Raw genomic sequence first — 27,587 nt, 5'->3', positions numbered from 1 at the left:
TTCCCCTCGTTCATATCCTCCAAAGTGTACTATAGCGTTCCCAAGGGTTTTAGGGCACGTTGGTGTTTATCGAGAGAAGAAGTCTCCTGACTCCCTTTAACAGGTATAGTCTTAATTAGAACCGTACAAGTTTTTCCTCGCAGCGAGGGATTAAACTGGAGCAAAATGCACGCAGGATGCATGGAAATTGTGAAATCCTCGAATAAAGCTGAAAGTCACGTCCGTGTCATGAAACTTGATACCATTCTTCCTCAAAGCAGAGAGAAGAATGGTAATTTTACCCTAGGTGAATTTATCTTTTCTCTTAATTAACTCCTTGAAAACAATGAACGTGCATGATGTACATATACCAGGTGATTCTTTGTGAAAGAACGAGTAAAAAATGTAGAGTGCTGCTCTTTTGTTTTTTCTTTTTATGTGAAAATCGATGACAAAGATTAACGGATCACATTGAAGGTTTTAATGAAAAATTATAATTGCACACTATTCGTTTATCTCTTCAGGAGGAATTATTTTATTAATTACAAGTCTGAAATACAATTTACGGGAGGTTTTCGGGAGGAATTCGAGTACGGTACATATTTTCTATGTTTGATACTGTTCGAGTGCTTATCTTCGAGGAAGTCCAGCCAAATTATTCCCAAAATGGTAATGTTAACAATATCACGGCAAAGTGGTGAGCAAATGTTATTCTCCAGTTATACGTAGTATCCCTCATGGATACGTAATAGCGTAGTTTACCATGCGAAGGAGTCCAGAATTAACATATCGGCGTATTTGTTAGTGAAATGAACGGTCACGAAAGAACGTCATTAATATGTGCTACGCTTTAAAATCTTGCAGCTTTTAATTTCATTTTGTTAATTAACGCTATCAGTTAATTTGTCACATTTCTTTCCTCTGCACTCGTCATTTTTAATTCTATTAAAACAAGAAGAGTATTTTTGCAAAGTTAATCATTCCAGTCAGTGAACACCAGATACGTACACTGAAAAATATATTCTTGGCTCGATTGAACGTGCTTGTCCACACGGTATAGAATTCTCTTTCGTTTCATTTTTTTTTTTTTTGTGTGACTTATGGAAACATCGTTTGGAAAAAAAGGGAGAGAGAGAGAGAGAGAAAGAGAGAACGAATAGAACACGCGAAGTACCGGTGGTTGGTTTTGGTAAATAACAACGACGACGCGACGTGGTGAACGCTGAACGAGGAGATCCTTTTTGCATTTCCAACGGGACGCGCTCTGTTGACACAGCATTTTTCCTGCTACCAGAGGAAAGATCCTGTTTCGCCATTTCTCGTTCACCACCCACTGCAGGTTATTTCGATAAAAAAGTATGAAGCGTTCGATGGAGATTGAACTTGAAAGAAGGTGCCATTTTTTCGACACCAATCATCGTGATTTTTTACTGTTTATTAATATATTGTCAATAATTGATTGTATCGTTTGTAACCAATGATATTTCATTCTCACATATAATACTACTCTAAGAAACTTTCTTCCATAATGAACCATCGTTCAATTTCAGATTTTCGATTTTCTTAACGCAGAATTCTTTATCAATTGTTTTTTAGAAATGTCGGAAAGTACTCTGACTTGGAGTAGGGTGGGCGTGAAATTAATTGAATGTGTCTACGTTTTTACAATAGTACATGTTACACAAGAATTACGTTTAACCAACCGGGGTTTATGGCACGGATTCCAAGCGACGTTACTTTTGAGAAGTTTTTCTACAAGTTTTTTGATAACAATAGCCTATTCAAGCCAGAGGGTAAACCTGGCTGATTACCTGATGGCCGCGGAAATACTCCACTTCTGCGGGCCACATGGTGTGGGACCGTCTCTCCCTCTCTGTCCACGCCCTACTCTGCGGACCACGGGGGAGTGCACGAGGGCCCAAGAGGGCGGCTCTAGGAGGTGAAAGGCCGATGATTTGCCAACAAGGTTAACTTCCCATTTTGACGAAATCATACATATACAGCAAATTCACGACATTCCAGAGATTTCTAAAGGTCTACGTAGAAACAACCGACACCATCTTGAGCGCGCTAGTCCGCGATATTCGATATTTTTAAACCACCAGTGCGGTCCATTCCGCAACAATCGACGTTACAAATAAAGTGCGATCACCATCGCGACAATAAGTAATTGGCACACGCGTGCAATAATTTCCAACGCCAACCCGACCTTCCAACCATGAAGAAGCGCGGGAAGCGTTATCTGAGCGTCGTTCGCAAAAAGTGTGCTTCGAGAGTCTCGTGAAGAGTGAGGACGCGTCGTCCTGCCGATCCCTGTTCCACCCCTACGCAAACAGGCCCAGGGAAAGGCCCAAAGGGGCGGAGTCACCCCCACCGATCGCGCTGGGCCTGGCTTCAAGGTGCTCGCTTCACCGTCTTCGGGACGGATTTTCTCACAGAAATATTTTTAAATTGTTAACAACAGTATGATTCTCAAATTTGGAATTTTTAATATTGTTTACTGTGGGGTTTTTGGTATGAAAGAGTGACTGGGATGGAGAAATGGAGAGAGTTGGTATGAATGGCCTGGAGAGGAAGAACGAATGAAAGACGATCATGCATGGCGCGTTTGTTTATGTTTAAGCAATAACAACATGGATTGCCAAGCCGATTGCGACGTCTCGTCCTTTTCCAGTGAAATGGAGCGAGTGTGGATGCGTGTGTTCGCGAAAAAAGGAGAAGAGTATGGAAGCGTGTGTGCTTGACCAGCGAACCGTGAGCATCGAGAGAGCGAATTACATTTTTTTTGTTACAAATAGAAAACAATAATAGTGAACAGCACCGGCGACACGTGGGGTACTTTTAATTTATTGAATAAAAAGTAATCAACAAACTCCCACATTACTCTAACGCTACATTTCACAATTTTTTAATATTGTACTACCTTAACAATTTTTTCCATTGAAAAATGTTCCCGCTAAGCAGAATTTTCATTTAAAAGAACAAGCAACTAAATTTCCCAATTAATTCATCAATTCCTCGTTCATTCATACCTCAAAATTTCACTACTTTCTCAGGGCACCCAATTGCCTCCCAAAAACCACATAAACTAGAATTAACAGTAGCAACATCATCTCCACTCGAAACCTTCGGAACTCGATTAGCGTCAGTTGCAACACTAATCGACATAAAGCCATAGACTTTTGTAGCACGAACCAATGAACGAAATCGAGCAATCCCCTTTTACCGTAATCAACGCATCGTTGTATGATAATCGAGGGAAGTAGGCGACGAACCGTGGCGGTTTTAAAACTATGTGCTGTGCGCTCGCGTATATGTACACACGGTGATCGAATAGTAGGGTGCACGCGTGTTATCGAAGTCGCAAAACGCAATTACGCGAAAATAACCGCAGCGGTGGTTACGTCTTGTGCGTTCACTGGGACAGTATTGATCTTCTGCGTATTTCCCGCCCCCCTCCTCCTCCGATCCTCTTCCAGCCACAAATGCTCCTCTGCGTACAGTCGCCGCGGTATTACCATTCCCTTGGCTATTTCGTCCATCGGAAGTCTTACCTTTTCATCAGACATTTTGCCAATTAATCAACCTCGAAGAACTTCAGTCGGCACGGAAAAAAAAGAGGGGAACACTGAAAGGTGGTGAATTAAGGTCTCCGAGAGAGAGAAAAAAGAGGGATTTTCCCTTTTCTCATTTGATCTCGAAGCGAAATTAAACTTCTTTTACCGAATCTTTGAAGTATATACATATACATAACCTACCTTTTCTTTCATATTTTCGCAATTTTCGCCAAGAGCTTTCGTGCGTGTATTTCGAGAGAGGAATTCGGTTCGATTTTTTGGTAGCCAGTAACGTTTCGCTGGTCAGCGAATGTTTTCGAGAGATAAGGACCGCCCGTTAGAGGATCGCGTTTTTTTGCTGAAAATTTCATAGAAGACAATGATTGTCCTTTTTCTCTCTTTCTGTTTTTGTTTTTTCGGTGCAATCGACCATTCTGTTTCGTGAACTACATTGGCCTCTGTGTGTTCCGTTGTTTGGTTGACGAGAGAGAGAGAGAGATTGTCTGAAAAATAGGAGAGAATGGGAAAGATTTAATTCGATCCCGATCTCAACGATTATTCTTCAACATGCTGTGTTTTAACCGCTGCTTCAATGGACCATTGGTAACAAGAACGAAATGGAAGGATGAAATTTCTTGCAATTTTATGGTCTCGACTGCGACGATCCTTCGAGAGATTGCCACTGGCTTCGTCGATATATATTCTATATATATATATTTCTCCATCCCTTGCCTGTTTCTGGTTCATTGTTTCACCGGATCGTACCTTCCCCACGCGGCCATTTTCATGGATTATTGATAACAGGAATTTTTCCGCCGTGGTTCAAGTGCCCTCCGGATTTCGCGTGAATTTCAATGCCTGTGATTTTGCTGCTTTGGCAAGCCGCTCGAATAATTGATACAGCTAACCAAGGCATCGTTTCTTTCTCCCTTCTTTTCCCCTCTTTTTAATGTCTTTATTATACCATACATTTTTTAATTTTATTTTTATTATTTTTAGTTCGCACGCTCGATTTGTTCTAGGGGAAAATAGGTGGATAATTATTGATTAATCAAGGTTGAAAGAACAAGGGGGAAAGGAGTGGTATATATACTTTTTGCAGGGTTATAATAAAAGGGAAGTTAACAAAATCAGAGGAAAGACTCGCGTGTCCAATTTCGCAGAATGTCTGGTTACTACTATTACTATTTAAACGTAAATGAAACTCAGAGACTGCGAGCGTAGAAAGTGGACAGAAAATTTCGTACGATAACGTGATACAGAGAATAAGAAACTTTTGCAACTGTATAATATATATGGTATTTTTATTAAGATAACGATAACAGTATAATACACAAATTAACAGATACACTGTATCCGGATGATTATTTTCATTGTTCTATTTGTAAATTGGAAAATTTGTTTTTGATGTAATATGATATTGAACTGTAGGGTTTTTTCAAATGTATCGTAAATATACAGGGTGTTTGGTAACTGGTGGTACAAGCGAAAAGGGGGTGATTCTATATGAAAGAATAAGTGGAAAATATAGAATAAACATTTTTCGTTTGAGGCTTTGTTTTCGAGAAAATCGACTTTGAATTTTCTTCGAGTACGCATGCACCCTACTATGTCGTGGATGAACGGATCTCGATATAGACCATATGTCGTAGGTTTATGAGTAATAATAAAGCATGTAATTATCAAGATTTACTTTATTAATGCAAAAATTGTTGAAAATGCTGGCCACCGTACACCGAACGTCGAGATCCATTCATCCACGGCATAGTAGGGTGCATGCGTACTCGACGAAAATTTAAAGTCGATTTTCTCGAAAACAAAGCCTCAAACGAAAAATGTTTATTCTATATTTCCGACTTATTCTTTCATGTAGAATCACCCCCTTTTCGCTTGTACCACCAGTTACCAAACACCCTGTATATATATAATATTTTTAGGCTATAGTACGGTATGACCCGATAATCGTAATGAAACGAAATTTTGCGGAGTAGGAGACGGGGGAAGGACCCCGAATATCAAATTTTAGTTTGGGGTGTTTATTTGTTTCTGAGGTATCAACTTTCGGTAGAATGGTACATTGAATTCTGCCTACAACAACTAATTCAATTGCTAGCCAGCTTGATCCGTATTGAGTTAGGTTTGGATTAACTCTTTTGTAGCGGAACGTGTTTATGACAGCTGCGATATAACAAGGTCCGCCAGCACCGTCGCACAGTGGTCCAAATGGCCGATTTAGCTGGCCAAAATTAAAAACTCCTTCATATCGACTTTTATATAATTTTAATATAATAATAATTAATTATATTGTATGTAATAATAAATGTCCAAATATTAATTAAATATAATTGTTTTTATTTATGCAAAAAGTTGTATATTGATATATAAGAAACTGTATTACATAGTGTATAACAATATGATGCATAACACAGAATAATAATAATATTATGAATATCATTCTATACGAAATGAAAACCGCACGAAATTATGGACCAAAATAATGTATGCTAAAAATGAATAAGATGTATATTGCGCGAAAAGTGGCTAAATTTCAGAATACTTCTTGTTTTGCTTGAAATTCTGAACTGACTCTTCTTTCCGTCACTTAAATTCTCCTTCGCCTTATGACCGAGACTTCGTCTTCAACCCAATGGAAGACGTGTAATCAGCAGGTCGCGTCGCGATAAAAAATGCTCTAGCAACAAATGGCGCAAGTTTGCGCAAAAGATTTTTGTTGCATTATGAACGTAAAGCTTCACAGAATATAACGGACCATGAAACTTGATCGGGACTCATCGGGATGTATAACAAAATCACTATTGAATTCTTGCATTCGTGAAAAATAGTATTCATGTATTAAACACGTATAAATATCACTGAAGATACATAATAAATCTGGACAGACCTTGTATCGAATGTACTTACCAGAAAAACTTTCATAATGAAAGAAAAAGGACGCATCTTCTATAAAACATAAAGAGTGTATAAGAAAATGTCAAGGGCTTGGCGCGTACCACAAAAATTACTAAACTTTGGCAAAGTATAACACATCGTGGGTGCACGAATGATAAAAAAAAAAGTCAGATGAAAAACAGTGTGATGAAAATTTTTCAAACTGACTTTTGGCCAGCTATATCAGCCATTTGGACCACTGTGCGCTGCGGCGCGGGTGAACGGGCGCGAAGAAAAGAGGTACACACCACCGAACCAATAAAATTGAAGGATTCCGTGTTTTTGCATCGTAGGTATCTCACCAAATTAGTATATAAGCAGCGACTTTTATAAAGCGGACAACGTAAAGAAGTCAGCAGCCTAACAGCGAACACCTTCAATGCTAAACATATTTTCTCGAACACGAGTCTACTTCTTGTAACCCTGTCGCTACAAACACGTGACCCCGACGTGATCGGGGAAAGAAGAGCAACAACTCCCGCGAAATTCTCTGAATATTCCACGAAAATGGCAAAAAGCAACGTTTCATCGGTCCAACAGCCTGGAGTAGAAATCAACCGAGTGGGCATCAAGGTTAAACCCGCTCTCTGGTTCTCTCAACTGGAGGCGTAGTTCATGCCAAACGGCATTACAACCGACAGCACGAAATTCTTTTACCGCATGTCGCAGTTGGACAGCAAGCACGCCCAGGAAGTGAAAGATGTACTCGAGCAGAGAATTAAGAGGCTGCTGGAGCATAAAGAGATGGGAGACAGAACCCCGTCGTAATTACAGCGGCACTTCCGGACACTAGCTAGCACCGTACCCGGCGATTTCCTGTGAACGCTGTGTCTGATCCGGCTCCCCGTTTCAATGCAAGCGATACTAACATCGATGAGCGACGCGGGGTTGGAGAAGACAGCGGAGCTCGCTGACCGAATCAACGAGGCAAATCCTCGGGGACATTGTGTAGAAGTAGCCGCACAAGATTCCCGATTCGAAGTCCTGTGCTAACAAATGCTGCGACTCACAGACCAAGTCGCGGAACTCACTCGACAGAACCAGCGGCAAGGGTATAGGAGAGGACGTCGACGGAGCCTATCACGCTAAAGGAGTAACGGTTGAAACAGAGACCAATCACATTCCCCAGGCCAGGAGAAAATTTGCTAGTACCCACCACAGAACATTCAAGGACCGCTCAACACGCTGCGTGGCTCTTTGTGAGTATGTAAAGCAGTAGGGAAACGACGACGATCGACGATAGACGCGGCGGAGCAGGTCGATCCACAATCTAGCCGCCTTTTCATGAATGACCGGGCCATAAAAGTACAATACCTGGTCGACACGGGAGTTGACCTATGTGTGTATCCGAGCACACTAATAAAAGGACGTCCACCGAAGGCGACATGCACGTTATACGCAGCAAATGAATCTAGCATCTCTACGTATGGAGTTATCACTGGACCTAAACTTCGGACTTTAAAATGGAAGTTCGTAATAGACTTCCAACGCGGTTTATGACGTGCGCGCTAGCAAAGCTATTTTTGAGAAAACCGTTTTAGTCTGTGTCCGGTCGCGCAGCCCACCGGGCAGTCACACATCATAAACTAATAAACAGTCCTTTCCAACCGTCTTCCTAGCCCCTAACAAATTCCTTCCCTATCATAAAATAGTTCGAGTCGCTCCCTGGTCAGGTTTCCTATCCCTTTCCCCTTTCCGGGTTTTCCCTAAATTATTTAAACTTTTGCACACCACCCTCACCCTCACGTTCTCCTTCCACTAGTTTCCTAATGTCCAATCACACCTCCGCATTTTTCGAGACCTTCTTTTCCACCACCTTCAACGTCCAACCAATCAGAACACACACCAACCTAATATATACCCACGCACCACCACAAATAAACAGAAGTTCAAAAATATTCTGAGGAGAAGGAGCGCAACGATACGAACTGAGAACGAAGCTAAACAGTCTCGTTCACGAGTAGAGTATCGTACAGTCTGTTTAATGTTTAGTAAATCTAACAATGCATGTTTTCGTAGAAACTCACCAACGGTCTCAATAGCAATTTGCCAGGTCATAAACCAAGGGTTGCCGAAAGGTTCGCGTACGGGCCCCAGAGGCCCAGGTCACATGTCCCAAGTACCGGACCTGGAGGAAAATCCGCGGCGCTACCAAGTGCGCTACAGCGGACAATACGCCCCCACCATAATTCGCCGCGGTCCTGGAAAAAGAGCGCCAAGGGCGGAAAGGACTAGCGGCGGGTTAAAGACAGAATTCCTGATTGGTTACAACCAATAAGTTGGGGGTAACCAATCAGGAAAGGAAGAGGGTGAGAAAGAAGCTCGCGAGGTGACTGAGAGTCAGTCAGTAAGCGATAAGTAAAGTGTAAACCTCGCGAGCCAGATAAGTAATAAAGACTAAAAAAGAACTTACTGTGTGGGTACTAAGCAACCCAGATCACGCACTATCCTCCTATCCTTAAATACCTCTTACATTGATAATGATGATATAACAGCATAAATTATTAAAGATGTCATTGTTATTATTGTCGAGGATAATTATTTTCATTGTTTCATTTGTAAATTGAGAAATCTCTTTTCGATGTAATATGATATCGAGCAGTATGTAAATGCGGAGGTATCGATAGCGGAGGGGATATTTGTTACGCAGTCTGAGCACAATGTAACAATGATGTAATTAATTTCCGCGTGGAGAAACTTGTTCTTTCGGTAGCTGCCGATGTTTCGTTTAATGAGTGCATTTCCGGCGTGCTGAATGTTCGTGATTGCGTAACTGTTATTCAATTGAAGCGCAACAGCATGTTGTTAAGTCTACTTGTTAGTATTTTGCTTACGTAATTTCACCTGCTTTTAAAAGGCACCGACGCTCCAGGGGGTTGGAAAAACTTGACCCGCGCGACATTGTAACGACTTTATTCATCCTCGATATTCTATTTCTCTGTCTTTATTCCGTATTCGAGTTGGTTCTGTTCAGTCTGGCCAGTTATTATCGGTATTGCATAACATTCTATTATGAATTCCCTTCTGTTATATACATATGTATATGCATGTACATAACGTAGACATATTACGCAATATTCTATATTACAAACTCTGTTCTTTTATCATTCAATATTCCATACTTTTCGATATATCCGCTATTCGATATTTTATAAAATCAACAAATTTCCATTTTCCTTCGTTTCATTGCATTTCATTTGTTTTCCCACGCGCTACACGCGTTCGCCTATCGTTCGTTAATTAAGAGCGAAAGTTACGCTGATCTGAAAGATTCTAACTCTGTAAAATTGTTTGGTCTGTCGGAGCCGCTGTCCATTGTTTCGACGATTACCACGTAAACAATGACGGCGAATATCGGGGCAGTTAGGAAGGGAACGGACAGCTAGGCGATTCGGGAAAATCGAACGGGGAAACTTTTAATCGTTCTATAGGCTGCGTGGAAAAACTTGGATAAATATAATAACCGTGGGCAATGGCGTTCACCGAGAACTTGTTAAACTCTTGTACGCTTTCATCTAGAAAATTATACGTCCCTGTTCACCCGGTGTTATTAATAAATTTTCTCTCTCTCTGTCTCTCTTAAATTTTTTTATAGATACTTTATATCTCGAAGGAAATAGTTATGAAAAAAATCGTGGATATTATTGTTTGAAAGAGGAAATGTTTCTTCGTAGCTTCGCAGGTATCATTTCCAGGCAATTCTGAGCTTCTCCAAATGGAATGTTAATATTGAATGTATCCTCGTTTTAATGCACGAAGATGCAACAAGAAACGGGAATACGTTTTGCTCTTGTTACGGAAATGGCGCAGCAATATTTTTTCCTCATCTTCGTTGCATTTTTCTCGTCCTTTTGGCGCTTTTTACTAGAATTTTACTATGTCTATTGAATGTTGACGAGTGGGCACCGGGAAGGTATATGTCCTGCAGAAAAGTTATTTTTCTGCAGCCATAAAACGCTTCCTGGGCTTCGTGGGCAATTTGAAAGAAAAATGAATTAACGCGAAGAAAAGAGGGGCGCATTCAAAAATAGCGCAAACAGGCGTCCATGTCATAAACCCAATCCCTAACAGCTTACATACATATCTTAGAATTGTCTCGTAAGGCAGAAGAGCAAATTCCAAAATTTAGTTAATTATTTAGAAGAAAAAAATACTCGCGTAGTATTTTCAGTGTCCAAAACTTCTAAAGAATTTTAGAGAATTTTTTTTAAAAGTTTGAAGAAATGCATATGGAAGATGGCGCGACGCGACGTCGTGTCACCACCTCGTGAAGAATTCACGCTTCACTCGTATAAAACGTGCTCGTTGTTGGCTCGATATCCACGAATATTCCATTGGCGACGACCGAGCAGCGTGTACGTTTTAATGACGCTTCTATTATGCGACGATTTTCGAGCTCAACTCGAATGTACAACGTGGTACGAGCAAATAATCGCAACACGAGTCGAAGCGTCTTTTCTTCCGGCTGGGAATTCCGAGGCTGAATGCAGGCCGCGGTAATGACAGGCAAACGAAGCGACAATCCTTGGATTTATGGAATAATTGAGGAAATCGTCTTTATTTCTTCGTCGTTCTTAACGATTCTTGGAGATTTTCTTCACCTTTTTACGTGTTCGAGGAAAAGAATACGGATGACATTCGTATATTGTTGTTGATGTTGTTAATTAATATTGATAGTAATAATCACTTTTATCATTGTTGACCCCTTGAACTGCAATTTATTTTCAGGCAGCATTGCTCAGGCAGACAATTTAATTTTCTTAATTTTAACAGGAGGGATTACGCTTTTGTTGCTCAAATAATTTGTTATTAGTAAAAATAATATTTGTTTCATACATTTACATGAATGTTTGTTGTTATATATATTAGGTTGTCCGGAAATAAATTGCGGTTTCTGTACATGAGGTTTAAACACGTGTAGCTTTGCTTAGAATGAATTTATTTAATCGAAATAATTTACATTAGATTCTATACACTTTTTCCAACGTTTTGCAAGAGTTCCTATTCCATTACAATAAAAATCAGGAGTTCTAGAATTAATAAATTCCACGAAAGTATTTACAGCATCCTCTTTATTGCGGAAGATTCTTTCTCGCAGAAAGTTATCGAAATGTTTAAAAAAATGGTAATCTGTAGGGGATAAGTCGGGGGAATAAGGAGGGTGTTTTAATGTTTCATAACCCAATTCGTGTATCTCCCGAATCGTGAATTGTGATACGTGCGGGCGGGCGTGTGCTTTCACCGAATACATGATTGATATTGCGAGCAGTTTCCGCGGCTTTACGTCCTAATTTAAACGTTACGTTTTTAAGTTATACTCGAAACAAATGACGGTAAAAAACAAAAGTGTATCGCTTATATGATAGAGCGACGTCTACGCGTTCAAATGGTATATTACTTAATAAACATGAATTTAAAATATATAGTATAGAAAAGCCCTAAATATGACATAACAGAAAACCGCAATTTATTTCCGGACAACCTAATACATATTAGAACATAATTAGCGTGGAGAAATTCTTCAATAATGTTTAAACAAAAATATTACAGTTCTAGTGTTTGAACGGAAAAAGTACGTGTTTCAACATAATGCCAATGTATTTGCAGTAATTTCAAACAATGTAAATATATATATATATTTATCCTCATTTATATTCGGGTTTATTTTAAAGTACTAATAAACTTCAAGTGAATGTGTAAGATTCAACACCTCCGAAAAAATATATGACTTCTATAGACGGATATCACTAGGAAAATAACCGCCACTGCACTTCATTAGTATGTCGTGTCGTGCATTTACTTTACGCGAAACTGGCTGCATAAATTTATACAAATTGCATTCAAGCTGTTACTCGAAGCATGAAAAGCTTCAACTCTCAATAATTTCTGGCGAGTGCATCTTGTTAATGCCCGTGGTTGTGGCGATGAACTTTCGAGCTTTGTGGATGTTTGCACGATGTTGTGCCGTCTAGATACTGGTTCGAAGGACCACCCAAACGATTGGGACTTGTAAAAACTGATCTATGGTATCGCGTGATGTGAGCTGATTGCTCTTTGGTTCTCCTTGTTCGTGGTGGTTGAACGACTATTCGACGACTCAACTCTCCGACGTCGCGTCTCGGACGTCCGTGAGAGGGATTTTTGTTGGGACACGCTGATTAGTTAATGGTTAACGATTGCATTTGCCAATCAGCGTGTCTAATGTCGTCTTTACCGCCCTTCCAGTGCGCCCTTAGCGCGCTGTCACCTTGGAAGGGTGGGAGACGGTCGCGAGGGGTGGACGGAAGGTCCCAAAAATCTGGAATTCCCTCCGGGTGACTAATTGGCAAGCGAACCGCTACATACAGATGTGCCGTTCGGAAATTCGTGGTTTATGGTATGTTCGTAGGCTATTGAGCGCGAGGGACACAAATGACTAAAAATCTAGCAAAGCAATTTTAGTGACCCTCGGAGGATGTAATTAGACCCGTGCAAGCAATAAACGAAAATCCTCACCTCAAAAATAACCGTTCCCGGTCGATCGTGCTATAAACCGTTTCTACAGAAAACCTAACACATCTCGTCATTGTCAGTTTGCTCAAGAAAGTTCACGACGAGCTGGACTCGTCGTTTCAGTTCAAGGGGTTAAACATGTTGGTGCATGACGTATGTGAAGTGTAACATATACCTAGAAATTGTCGCACAATTGAAGTACATACATTCACAGTCTTACAAATGTGCTACTCTATGTTATAAAATAAAGGATAAGGCTACCATTGTGAAAATTCCAAATTGAACTCCCCACAGAATTCATAAGTTTCTGAAAACTTCATAGAACACGCAAACTGTCCCGCAGCTAATGTCACCAGAATTTATAACAATTTATCAAGACCCTCTGCGACTAGGAAATTGCGTCGTGCAAGCGGAAGCCGCAGCAGCGGCTTGGTTGTCTGGTGGAATCGAAGTTCTTGTGGCGATGAACTTTCGAGCTTTGTGGATGTTTGCACGATGTGTCGTCTAGATACTGGTTCGAAGGACCACCCAAATGATTGGGACTTGTAAAAACTGATCTATGGTATCGCGTGATGTGAGCTGGTTGCTCCTTGGTTCTCCTTGTTCGTGGTGGTTGAACGACTACTCGACGACTCACTCTCCGACGTCCGTGAGAGGGATTTTCGTTGGGACACGTTGATTGGTTAATGGTTAACGATTGCATTTGCCAATCAGCGTGTCTAATGTCGTCTTTACCGCCCTTCCAGTGCGCCCTTAGCGCGCTGTCACCTTGGAAGGGTGGGAGACGGTCGCGAGGGGTGGACGGAAGGTCCCAAAAATCTGGAATTCCCTCCGGGTGACTAATCGGCAAGCGAACCGCTACATACAGATGTGCCGTTCGGAAATTCGTGGTTTATGGTATGTTCGTAGGCTATTGAGCGCGAGGGACACAAATGACTAAAAATCTAGCAAAGCAATTCTAGTGACCCTCGCAGAATGTAATTAGACCCGTGCAAGCAATAAACGAAAATCCTCAACTCAAAAATTACCGTTCCCGGTCGATCGTGCTATAAACCGTTTCTACAGAAAACCTAACACATCTCGTCATTGTCAGTTTGCTCAAGAAAGTTCACGACGAGCTGGACTCGTCGTTTCAGTTCAAGGGGTTAAACATGTTGGTGCATGACGTATGTGAAGTGTAACATATACCTAGAAATTGTCGCACAATTGAAGTACATACATTCACAGTCTTACAAATGTGCTACTCTATGTTATAAAATAAAGGATAAGGCTACCATTGTGAAAATTCCAAATTGAACTCCCCACAGAATTCATAAGTTTCTGAAAACTTCATAGAACACGCAAACTGTCCCGCAGCTAATGTCACCAGAATTTATAACAATTTATCAAGACCCTCTGCGACTAGGAAATTGCGTCGTGCAAGCGGAAGCCGCAGCAGCGGCTTGGTTGTCTGGTGGAATCGAAGTTCCCGGTCGAGGGGGGGAGTAATTAGAAAATCGAAGTAGCCTGTACTGTGGCGCAACATTGCCCGTCAAAACCGTGAATTCTCGAAGTTCCCGTGGCGGAACCACAATTTCGGCGACGTGAACTCTCCGAATTCCGTGTGGATATGGAACCAAACCACCTCCGATCAATGACAGAATTGGTAAAATCTACATTGTTAAGTGTTTTTCATATAATAGTGTATAACGGCACGGCAGACAATTGACAGAATATGATATGTGAATATAGTGATAATTCGATGCAACTTGCAACACTAGGACAACTGTTATGCAACTCTAGTACTTGTGAAACGACTCTTACAACTCTTGCAACTCTTTGTCTCCAACACTCTGATTCTATCTATAGTACTCCTACTGTATCTGTAACTCTGACTCCATCTGCAACACTCCGATTCTAGCCAAAACACTCCTAATCTATCTGTAACTCTGACTCTGTCTACAACACTTCGACTCTATCCACCACACTCCTACTCTATCTACCACCCTCCTACTCTTTCTGCAACTCTGACTCGATTTACAACACTTTTCATCTACCTGCCACTCTAACTCTATCCTCAATACTCTGACGACTCTTACAACACTTCTACTCTATCTGAAACTCCCCGACTTTAGCTACAGACTCTAACGACTCTATCTAACTTGTCGACTCCCCACTTCCTCTTTTACAACCCTCGTTTTGTGGCTCTGAAAGCTACGCAAGGCGAGTATTTTTTTCAGTGCTACAAATTGATCGTGCTAAAGGGATTCACCGATCGAGCGAATTGTAAAATCGAACATAGAGGGCAGAGAAAAGGCGAGAAAGATGGTAGAGAGAGAGAGAAAAGAGGAGGGGAAACTGGGAAATTCAGACAGACACTGGCTGGTGTGCAAATTAAAAAACAAATTCCAAACGCGATATCAAGATTTAACCCGGCTGTCGGTTCCACGCGTGGCCATTATCTTTGACCTGTAAATCAATTTTCGTCGTCGGGGCAAGCTCGACCAGCCGAAAAATCCGACGCGCGAAAATATTTTGCCAGAATCGTATCTCTTTCCGCTGAAAATCCCTGGCCCGATTGATCGTTACCGTGCCATTCATGAGTCCGAAATACGATTAATTAACTTCTCGCGCGGCGGACGCTCGATTAATCGTCAATTTTTTTCTCGGTTCATCTGGAATTCCCCTCGCCGTTCGAGGTTATTTTCTTTTTATTGAAAATTCGGGCGACTTGGAGGATTGTTCGATAGTTTTGCGTGGAAGATAAAATTTCTCGTCTGACGATATTTCAATCTTTTTGTATAATTAATTTTGTTAGGGATAAAATAAAAGGCGATAGATTTCTTGTTAGATGGGCTGATATTATTTTGTAGTCGTTATTGTTTTACCAATTTTTTTCTTATTGATCTCTCATGTTCGTTTAGCTAGTGGTTTAATTTTAGAAGAGGCAGATTACCAGCGATTTTTATAACAGGACCAATTTATCATATACAGCAAGTGTCACGAATAAATATGCATACTGATCGTGGACGACGAAGCTATGGGTAATACACTGATGAAAATATGAGGAATATTGATCGAGGAAATAGCGCTTCTGTGAGGTTGAATTCGTTGTTTCGCGGAGTTACCATGCTCCATAAAATCCTGTATACGCGGGAACATACTGCAATAGCAAGCAGCGTGGTCATTTTTCACCAAGAGAAAACTGTATCGAATATTCGATATGAATTTTTAAAAGAAAAAAAAAAATCAAATTCAGGAGCAATTTTGAAAAATTAAAAATTTCCACTCCACCTTACAAACAGGAACAAACAAACTTATTCGAATTATCCATTATCTGGGACACGCGAAAGATAAGATTCCGTATGTTCCTTTTCCTGCAATTTCCATTTAACGCTTGCTTCATCTGGTCACGCAATCTTCATCGTAACAAAACGTGTCACGATCACGGAAATAAAAGCGTGGATACGAGTGACTCCAACAAAAGATCACGAAACCGACCATAAACGTTAGGTATATATATATAGGAGCAGCTTACAAGTGAATTCAACAGCGAAGGTTAACAGTTTGATCGACTGACTTGTGACACGACACGCTGGAAAAGTGAGAATTGTATCCAAGAAGAAATGAGTCCGTGGTCGATAATCACTCGTTCAGTTTGGTCGTAAGCACACGTTCGAGAGGCAATTCTATGGCAGTCGCCTTATCGTGCTGGCATGATGCACGAGATCGTGGCCGGAAAGAGTTAATGGAGGCAAAACAGCGTGCAGAGAGCGTCATGAATCCTTTCGTATCGTTGCACGCTGTCGATGCCGTGTCGATGGTATCGCGTTCCACGATGTCCCTTTTCTCTCTCCCTCTCTCACCTTCTCTTTTTCTCTGGTGTTATTTATTGGCGACGACCGGTTGTTTTTCGTTGCTTGATCGCTGCAGAATTTTCTCCGCTACAGAGAGAGTATCTTATCTGGTTGGTTTTTTTTTTGCTGGAATAAATATGGACGGTTTAATTTTATTATACGGGAGATAGAAAGGGTAATACAGTGGCTATTTTCCTCGGTGATCTTCTTTCTCATGCCAGTCTGTTGGGGGGATGTAATGTTTTTTATTACATAAGAGATAAAGGGATCGTCCAGTGGTTATCTTCCTTCGTGGAGGAATAATTTTTTTTTACGATAGTTTATCAAGTGGTTTGACTATGTTATACGGGGGATAAAAGGGGGTAATTCAGTGGTTATCGGCAATTTTTTTTTTTTTTTTTTTTGGTCATAGTAATCGTGAGGGTAATTAAATTTCGTTGCGTGGATTAAAAAGAGGGAGGTCAGTGGCCATCTTCTTGTGACAATTTTTCTTTTTTCCTTTTTACTTATCATACTCTGTGGATGGCCAGTGGCCATTTGCTCTTCTCCTATTTTTTTAGAATATTGGAGGAGATAAAAAGAAAAGTTCAGTGGTCAGCTTCGTTAGTAAATATTGCATTGGGTACTTCAACTTTATTGTCGAGAAAAAACACTGGTCATCTTCTCTAACCAATGTTCGTCCTCGAAATAGCACTTCAGATAGCTTAATTTTATTACAAGGTAGATAAAAACAATTTTCCGTTTTATTACCTCATTGACCAGTCTAATCGTACCTAAACACGAAAAAATGCTTCCTCTATCCTTGAAAGGAAACATTATAGTGTCCTTGAGGATGGATTTATACCCATGTAGTATAGCAAGCATGAATTAGAATTCCATTCTTCTGCTCTAGCTTCCCGTGGACCCCAATTCTTTCGGTAAGAATTTCGGGAGGTCGTCAATCCCACTTACACCCTAGGTGACGGTACGGGGTTGCTGCTCAATTGAGAAATTGATCTCTTTTGGTGGTTCTAATTAAGATCGGATAATTTAGAAAATTTTATTTTGTCACGACTGAATTTACAAATGTTGTTGCGAGTAATTCGAATTTTTGTGTTGTACTGTATTTGGCTGGGTTGGGTGTCACTGCGAGAGCGAGACTCCAAGCGCTGGCTAGAGACTGACCCCGTCGCCCTGACAGAAAAGAGCATCGGTTATGGAGATGAGAGGTTCTCGAGGTTTTTGTTTTGTCGATGGGTTCGCTCGAGGAGGTTTATTGGGGACCGATGTGAATTTGGTAGCCCGGTCTGGCGGTCGAATTTGACTAATGAATTTTATGACGATAATCCGCCAGGCCGGGGTTTCCTCGCGTGCATGGCGACGCAGCAGAATTGAAGTGGGAAAATTTTCGGTATAAATAAAAAAACGTGTGTTTGTTCATTGTGGCACTCTATATCGTTGATCACTTGAACGCTATGAATTTTCAGTGTTTATAGATTTAGTGGAAAAAAGAGTGGCCCTGAGTACTGCTTTCATACAAGGGGAGGTAAAAAAATTCACAGAATGAAGGAGGAGAGTCAAAAAACTGAATATTAACTTCATTACATTTTTCAGATTCCTGAATTAATTAAGTTATTCCCTCATAAAGATTCCCTCGTGGAAGAATAACCTATCTATTAGACTCGGCACAATCTTGTATAACGCTGTAGATTAGAGATTTGAGGCTTTCCATATAGAATTATTTTTCCAACGTTTCGCCGTTGCTGAAAGCATCCCTTAGATCTCGTGAAATAAATAACTATGTGTTGTATATGTAAAACAATAAAAACTGAATAAGTGCTAATTCCACTATGGTGGAAAAAGCTACATGCTATTGTAACAAAGTAATTACATATATTTGCTTATTGTCTTTTTGACAGACTGTAAATATGTAAAAGGAGTTAATAAAAACATTTTTTGACACTTGCATCGTTTAGCACTCGAACGCTATGAGTTTTCAACGTTTATCGCGTAGGAGGTGGTCTAATGAACTATACTCAAATCAGGATGTCGTGCAAAGTAGTTTATTTCGTACTCTTCGGACTCTTTACTGAAGCTAAGAACCGACTCCCGTCGAATGGCAAAGATATCGCTGGGCCGAACCGATGGGTACTCGGGTCTGGGTTTGTCACTCGCCAAGAGGCGCGGGCCAAGCCATACACCGTCCCAAAATGCCTACAATCGATTTAAAGCACTTGCAGCGTTCACCGCCGTATTAAGCATGGAATTTACATTCGTCTGTGCTAAAAAAAACAATTTTCCATATTTTGTTCTGGCACTTATTTTGTTTCAATTTGCGTGACAAAAGACGCGAAGTGCTTAAACGAGCGTTAGGCTGAGCGTCACGCAATTCGAAAAAGGAGGCAGTCGAGAGGGGTAGCATTATTGCATCACGTCGCGTGGTAGTCGATAGGAAAGTAGCGCTTGAATTTCCTGCGAAAGAAGAATTCTAACGACCGCGATAAGGCTAGCTGCACTGGCTATGAAACATAAGGGAACCGCTTGCATTTCGCATGGAGATAAGCAACCATTTCGATATTCTCTCGTTCTTCGCGACACGCCTGACACTTCCGTTTCTTTTCGTACCCTCGTATGTACTCCTATCTGATCGAGAATATACTTATTCTAACGCTTCGTAATCGTGCGAATTGTGCTTTATTTTCTCCTTTGATATTACAAATTAGATGTAACGATTAGCAAAGAGAAATGGCTCGCATGCCGGTGTTTCCCTGTGTAATAATAATGTTTCGAAAAATCTGGTGTGATTTATGGTATGACTTTTTGAACAATCCACGCGGCTGATAGCCATCCGACAATTAGGTTTTACAAAGAAAGTGCTGTTCTTTTTAGGGCCGGTTGCTTTTATCGGGACGTTCTCTGTTCGTTTGCAGCGAAGGTTAAATGAATATTTATGCTATATTTGGCGTGTTTTATAAATGGTTGCGTTACAAGGCTTTTTGTATCGTATATCTTCTATTTTAAGAATTTATGTGCGATTAATTTGTATTCTGGCTGGCTATATGTATAAGATAGTATTGCTTTTCTCGGTAAAGAAAATTGTGGAAGAATCTTCACCAAAATAAAATCGAGATAAATGTATTATTTAATAATTATTACACGTCGACTATTTCTCTGTCATTCGTTACAATTACATAAAATCTCCCCCAGGCTCCCTAAACCATACTCTTTGTTATTTCCATTTACGAATGCATTACTTTCAACAAAGGCAATTTTTGCCGACCAATAGGTACGATCTAAATTATCTTTTCACAATAACGCAAAAGGATGAACGCACAAATTCCACATTGCATTGTTATTTTTGCATGTACATATGTGTATATACAAAAAAAAAAAAAAATGAAGAAAGGAAATAAAATATTGACTGTTGGAGGTCGTAAAACTTGAACCAGGAAGGTTTTATTCCTTCGACAGATATATTTCACGCCCGGAATAATTTTCGATGAAATCTACGCCTGTTTAAAAAAAACAAGAAAGAAAGAAATAAAGTGAGCAGCACCTCGTAACAGGCTGGATTATCGTTCACAGCTCTTTATTCGAGACTAAAAATTACGAGAACACCGCGGTTCCATGCTTCCGTTTCGTAATTAGGCGAGGGCGTTATAAAGCGGCGTTATCGTTTCACTTCGACCCGCGTGCAAAATAGGCGGTGTTCCGCGACGACTGGTTTCAGATAAATTTCCAGTAGTAAAAGGCTCGTTACGACCGCGTCGTTGCAACATGCACAGAGAAAGAACAGTCCCTTTTTGCTCGCGTTGAAACAAAAATTACTCGTGTCTCGGTGTGTTTTTATTCTCGTGCCAACCCGCGGAGCGGAATAATTTTTATAGGAAATTCATGCATCGCGGGAGCAGCGTAAGAAACGCCGGCGGAATAAAAAATACTTACTCTTCTTCGTGATTTTGTTCTCTTTACACCTGGTACATTGTACGTGATCGTAAATGGTCTGCTATTTTATTTCCCCGCGGGGAATTTCAATAAATTTCGATCGTATTGCCGAGTACAACGAATACGATGAATTATTTATTACGCGATAATACGAGCTCCGTTTTTGCATGAATGCTTGTCGATACACTTTTGTCATGGTGACGCAAAGATATACGATCGCGAGGTTTCTTCAGCTGCTGCCAAAGGTGTTTTTCTTTTAAGCAATTTGTTTAGAAAATGTGAAGATTATTTGAAGGTTAGGCTGTTTCGAGGTTATTTTCAGAAACCTAACTGAAATGTAAACATTTCCCATAACAATTAATTCACTTGTCAAGTCTCCTTAGTGCTTCTTTAAAAAAAGCCACGCTGCTCCGATTCCTCCGGTTTCTTCGAATCTCCGCGTCGAATCTCGTTCCCTCGAGACGCAATCTGCCGTCTCTTCCAGGGAGAACTTATTAAACGAAGCACCGAAAGAGAAAAAAAAAAAATAGAAAAAAGCAACCGAGTAAACAACAGCAAGAACGTTGTCGCGATAACGCCACAGGCGTTTCTTTAACCTTTTAAAGCTCGTCGTGACGTTCACTTTTCCCGCCGCTGCCTTACTGACGCAATTTATATATGATATAGTTCTCGAGAAAATATTTACCACGTATCTTTTTTTATCGACCATCATTTATGTTAAGGGCGTGAAAACAACCGTCAAAGTTGAGGTGTGAGACCTATTTGGTCCAGTATCTCGGGAACTATTAGAGATGGAGAAATGATTTCTTATGTTTTACGAGGCCACGGCAGGCATGGTTTAAAGGTGACACGGAAAGATTCTGTAGGGCGAGTATTAACTATTGAACGATGAAAAGAGAGAGATGACCTTGACCGGTGAATATATTTGGCTCCGACTATAGCACGCGAGTGTACACAGGGCTGTAATAAAGATCTCTCCGTTTCTTCTTCTTTCTGTTACAGCTCTATCGGCACACATACCTGGCCCACTACAGGATCGTCAACCTGGAGACCTTGTAAGTAAACGAGCCGTACGGCCGCGGGCCATTTAGCTTAATCGTATCTCAAACTTATTATTCCACCTTCTCCAAGCTGGGTTGGCTGGTAGACGCGCGAAGAAGGGGTTTCGGTGGAGTGAGTCAGGGACTTTTAGATTTGCATTTTAATCTTCGCGCCACCGGTACAGCCCCTAGGAAAAGACCTGGCGTGCAAATTACGGCCACGGGAATTTCAGCTACTCTCCCTTCCAAACCACTTTCTCATCCTTGTCGTCTTAGCCGCGAAACGCTACGTCGCGACGTGCCGCTCCCTCCCCCCCGCCCCTTTTCCACGAGCCGCTCTTAGTTCCGCCAAACTGGAACTTCCGTACCTCTTTTCATTCCTCGCCCCCACTGTGGATCTCTGGATGTTAATTCGCCGTTTAAGAGTGCTTATATTACGATTAGAGCCGACGCTGCTGGCCTCGAATTCGTTTCCACCCTCTTTGCCATGAGCTTAATCGTGCTCGTTCGTCCGTCCGCGAATTTCTACCGTAGAGAACTGGCTCTGCTCTGCTCTGTGCTTTCTTGACGCTTAAGGGAGATTGTGGAGGAAGGGGAGAATGGGAGGAATGTATTGCGTGGAGTGTTGGTGAAGGGTTGTTGAGGTTTCAGGGTGATTTTCGACGATGAGAACATAAGTGGAAGGGAACTGGTTTGTGTTTTGCGTGTGTTTGATTTTCACCGGCATTTTGGATGTTTGTAGTACTGTGGTGTAGCTTGGAGAAATGTTTAGAGTATCTAATTGATGTAGACGTCTTTTAATTATTTTTTCAAGTACCTACTGTCAACCTCTTCGGGTACACTTGTGTATAGTTGGGGCCACGATATAGCGAGGTCGTAAATTAAACTCTCAAGAATCGGCACCGATTGATGTTGCGGCACTCAAGGCCGTGTGTTGCAGTCTGTTTGAGGGTTCCAACAATAAACGAATGGTAGCATATGATTTGGTACTTCAAGTAGAAAATGGTATTTCATTTACAAATGGAAAATATGTTAATATTAAGCTACACAATCTTTTTGCACTTTCTATCTGTATATAACACGAGTAGATAAACTAAGATGCTAAAGACATCAATTAGACCTTTACCTGTAACCGTACTTCCAAAAGCGGCTTCCCCCAGAGGGAGAAACCCTAATTTGTCCTAGCTGCATGCATATTAGAATCAGTTGACTTTGGCTGGATACAAGAATTCTTCGTACGGTCCTGACAATGGTTTCAAGTACTTATCTGCTCGTATCTCTGTCAATTTTCGGGTCCCGGCAGCTAAAACATGTTTACTTTGACGTCTGACCGTTTTTACGACCTCGCTATATCGTGGCCCTGACTATATGTTCACCTTCTTTGTTTTTAATTCCAATATCTGTGATAGGACGATAAATACAACAAATTAATTATTCAATATTTTCTACATTCCTGTAAATGTTAACACACACATGCATATACTCCTTAAATTCTAAAGTCTACACTTTCACAGAAATCTACACATTTGAAAATCGAAAAGTCTCCATTTTTTTTACACTCTCCAACCTCAAAATCTTCTCTGATCGACGTCAGACAGGAAGCTAACGTAAAGGCCTTCCATAACAACCAATATTGTTGAAACGAGTCTTGGCGTTCTCCGTTGCGCTTTTGAAAATCCCAAACTTTTTTTTTCCATCGAAAGTTTCACCCTTCAAGCCTCGAGTTACAGCCCTCGGGCGTCTTTCGTGAACCGGAAGTACGTCCGTTAGCCGTGGCACGAGGCCGTTTTACGCGCTTCCACGTTATTCTTTAATGACTTCTCGGTGGAACGCGTGAGATAACTGCGCCCAGGATAACTTCAACCCGGATAACTTGGCGTATAAATACGTGAGCACGGTAAATCTGCGAGCATAGCCTGGCACAATTATTCTTACGAACGATGGTGTTAGGCCTGGCTGTGGCTGAGGGTTGGATATTGATGTGGCTATAGTCGCAGCTATAACTGGGACTAGAATCATGACTGTACCACTCGTTGCTGTAGCTTTCGGTTCAACTGTAATTATTATTATCAGTTGGGGCTATAGTTGAAATTGTTTCCAGACTTTTCGAAGAACTTTCCGCTTAAGAGAGTATTTGTGGAGTTGTTGCACTCGGTGGAAGAGATTGTAAAGTGGAAGTTAAGAAATCCGTGAACTGTACCACTTTACTTACGCGAAGTGTAGATGTTTAAAAATAGGATAGAATAGTAGATTCGGTGAGTAATGTTGGTGCAAGTGAATTATAATTGCTGCACATGCTGTAGAACTTTTGTAAAGAGGTTTTCTGAGGGAAGTGTAATTTTACCATTTTACTTTTATTTTAGATGTTTAACAATAGGAGAGAATTGTAGGTTCAGTGAATAATATTGATGCAAATGAATTGCAAATATTGTACACTCTGCAGAACTCTGGGATTACTAGGTATCAACAAAGACGTTTCTGAGAGAAGTGAAAGCACAGGTATTTCCAGTTCTACGATTTTTTTCTACTCTCTATTTCGAGATTTTCGCTGTTCCTCCTGAGGCAAGATTTTTCCTCGGAAGTTAAATACCCGTGCACTTACTATTCTACAATTTTTTGTCTACCTTCCATTTTCATTTCTTTGAGAGTTGTTCCTGCATGAAGATTCTTTGTTGAGAGCTGCACACTCATTTTAACGATTTAACCAGGTCCCATGACCAAAAACAAAAGTAAGCGTTTATGACGAGAATTTCAAAGACGAGAAAATTCGCATTACAAGATTTATCTAAGAGAAAAAACGTTTGTACTGAATTTCCTTGATCTTTCTAACCTATTACTTGAACACCGTGTCAAAGGATATGCTTTCTTTTACATTTCTCCATTTCGCTATTACCAAGCTATGTATCTATTATATTCCTAACAATCTTACGTTTTCACTTTGCCAAAGATAAGAAATTCCAATTATGTACCTACAATTTTTTACCTCCTGAGGAAACAGTGAGCCAACTATAAAGGATTAAAAACACCTTTAAAAACACCAGGCTCGACTTTGTTACTCTTGTTTCGTCCACAACATTGCAGCTTTTTCTAGCTCTTGCCCCCTTTCCTCTTTGATCTCAGCGCGCTAAATATCGAGGGAAAAATGTAACGCGGTCGAAAGTTCTTCTCAAGTTCCTTGGCCTCTTAAAGCCAGGTGGGAGCAGCTTTAAACCCTTAAAAGCCTCGGACGAAGTGTTGTAAAAAAAAAGAAAAAAACTCGGAGGGAAATTTTCGTTCGAACAGCAGAGAAGAAAGAAGAAGCGGGTTCAGCTCAGCCTCGTGAGATCCACAAAGATCGTACATGTTGGCTTCTGGCGTTACAAACGACTCCAATTAGGGTTAGGGAAGGGGAACAAAGGGGAGAGTCTACACGTTTCTTTGACATCAGGTGCAATTGCAGCGGCGAAATTGCCAGCACGAAAGTGGCCAGGAATTAGAGGGGAGGAAGAATGTCGAGCTTCGGAATTATTGAGTTGTAATTGGTGAGGCCGTGGCTGCACTTCACGGGCTTAGGTTGAGCTTTTCGACCCCCTTTCTGAAGAACATCTGATCGAAGATCTGTCTTCATCGAAGACTGCAACTGCTCCGGTAGGTCAGGTTAGGCTTAAGTGGAACTGCTGATGGCGAATTTTTGGTATACAGTTATTGCTGTTAACCCTTTTAACCCTTTACACTGGAAGGCTTCTCTGCTACAGGAAAGTAGCAAAAGTTGCGAGATGACAGGATTACGATTATACGTTGGAACCATAGATCAGGAACCCGAATGCTTCACGTGAACGCTTTAAGTAGGCAAGTATTGGCAATAGAGGACAATTCCTTCGATCGTAATCTTGCATTATGCCAAAATGACGATTCAACAATTGTAAGAATTCGTTCCGAGTGAGAGCGTTCAGGAAATAAACTGTACGAGATGAGGAATGGTTTAGTTTACAGGAAATATCAAGGTTAAGGTTTATTTTACACCACGTTGGTGTCGCGTGCAAAGCTATCGCACAAACGCTAATATCGCTTGTGTTCTGTACAAGGCAACAATTAGTTGCAGGCTGCAATACGATCATAGCAAGTTTTGTTTTTAATTTTTTTAATTTTACAAGGAATTGTGCCCTTTGATAATGGCAAACGAAGGAGAAGATACGTTTCTACAAGATCATGACGTTTTATGATCTCTCGAAAACCTCGAAAAACGGCGGCGGTAGGCGAAAAGATCTGAACGAGTCCTACCGGTGCCAAACAAAAGAATCTTGATTACATGTGCGGACGGTGTCGCGAAATTAATCTTAGGTAACTAATTCAAATTTGTTTTGCTCGTAACGTTAGCAAAACATAGAGTGTGTGAAATGTACGTGATGTCTCCTCGAACGGCTGGAGAGTGTATGTTGTTCGCTCGAGAGAATCTTTGCGAATGTATCTTCCTTTAGGAGTCCGCCGTGACTCCCCCGCCAAGTGCAAGAAGGCACGCTGATTGGTTTTTCACGAAAGTACAAATTACCAATCAACGTGCCCCCTGAGTGTCACCCACCCTTCCATTGCGCCCTTAACGCGCTTTTCCTTGGAAGCAGTGGGGCCCTACCTGCGGGTGCGTGAAATCTTCGCTGTCCTTCGGTAACGCGTCGGAAATTCCCGCCAGGTCAACCCACGATTGACCCTTCAGTAATACCTGGTTTATGACACGTCTTCGGTTATCGAGGACGCGGAAAAGTCGGAATACTAAAGGCATTGTTCTGTAAGAAATTTTTTCGCGGAGCTATGAAGCGTCTTTGTTCTCAAAAATAACCTTCTAGTGCGAGCGTGCCATAACCCCGGTCAACGAAGACCCCACGCGTTCCGTACCTGTGCGACGGAACAGATGGCAAAGTGTTAAAAGTAACATAGAAACGAGCCATATATACAGAGTAAACTACCTAACGCGGTCACCTCTGAATTATTCTATTGTTCGTGGACTGATCGAAATTTTTTTTCTGCCGCATAGTGTGGTTCAAAGATGTCTTTCAGACGATTATAGTACATTTGTTTCAAAAAGCTTCAAGGTCACCTTCAGTTCTTTTTATGTACAACCGTACAGTTATAAAAAAATGATAGGTTTATCTATAACAATTGAAGGTAACTTTGAAAAGTTCGAAAAAGATGTACCCTACTGTAATTCTTTAAAAAATTCCAAATTTTGAATCTATCAATTAGATAGGTCCTCCTAATTAAAAGAATCCAACCTATTCTTCCCTCAATTTTTATTCCACGAATTACGCTTGGAAAAAAAATATCGGACATCAGATACTACAAAATACAAGGTAAAATAACGACCCGAACGTATAGATAATACCACGCTCTCCGCTATCAGAAGAATCAGCCGTACAAATACAATCTTTGCCTCGGAAACGCCACTCATAAATATGATAATCGCTACACACAGCGAAAAAGAAAAGAGAGAAGTAGCTATTCGCTAGAAAATGCGGAGAAAGGTCACGGCGAAACGAGTTGATAAGTTAAGAACAAAAAGCAAGAATGAAGGCACGCATGAGTGACTCCGCTGACGTGATCCGCAGGATCAACACTTTCGCTGTCGATTAAAAATATGATGTTCAGCAATAAAAATGCGTATATTTTTATGTTTGAAAACAATTCAAAATACCATAAAACTTACAATAAAAAAATGACGATACCTGGATTTTTCATATAATTGTTTAGTTATTGATTCTAACCGTACTCGTGAAAACAAGGATAGTCCCACGTCCCAGTCTGAACAGTACAAATACCGGGTATCTTCTTCGGCGTGC

The 27,587-nt window shown here is 40.9% G+C and overlaps 1 protein-coding gene across 2 annotated transcripts in view; it reads left to right on the top strand.

Moving 5' to 3' along the window:
- The window catches only part of LOC108572313 (venom dipeptidyl peptidase 4-like), a 321,177-nt gene that overhangs the window by 160,210 nt on the left and 133,380 nt on the right, over positions 1–27,587 (top strand). For both annotated transcript variants that reach the window (XM_017934526.1, XM_017934525.1), the window contains one exon: positions 21,740–21,792. In XM_017934526.1, coding sequence (XP_017790015.1) covers positions 21,740–21,792 — 53 coding nt within the window. The remainder of the gene's footprint in view (positions 1–21,739; positions 21,793–27,587) is intronic.

Source organism: Habropoda laboriosa, unplaced genomic scaffold (genome assembly GCF_001263275.1).
Source record: "Habropoda laboriosa isolate 0110345459 unplaced genomic scaffold, ASM126327v1 scaffold65, whole genome shotgun sequence".
NCBI lineage: Eukaryota > Metazoa > Arthropoda > Insecta > Hymenoptera > Apidae > Habropoda > Habropoda laboriosa.
This window is presented reverse-complemented; position numbering and strand designations above follow the sequence as displayed.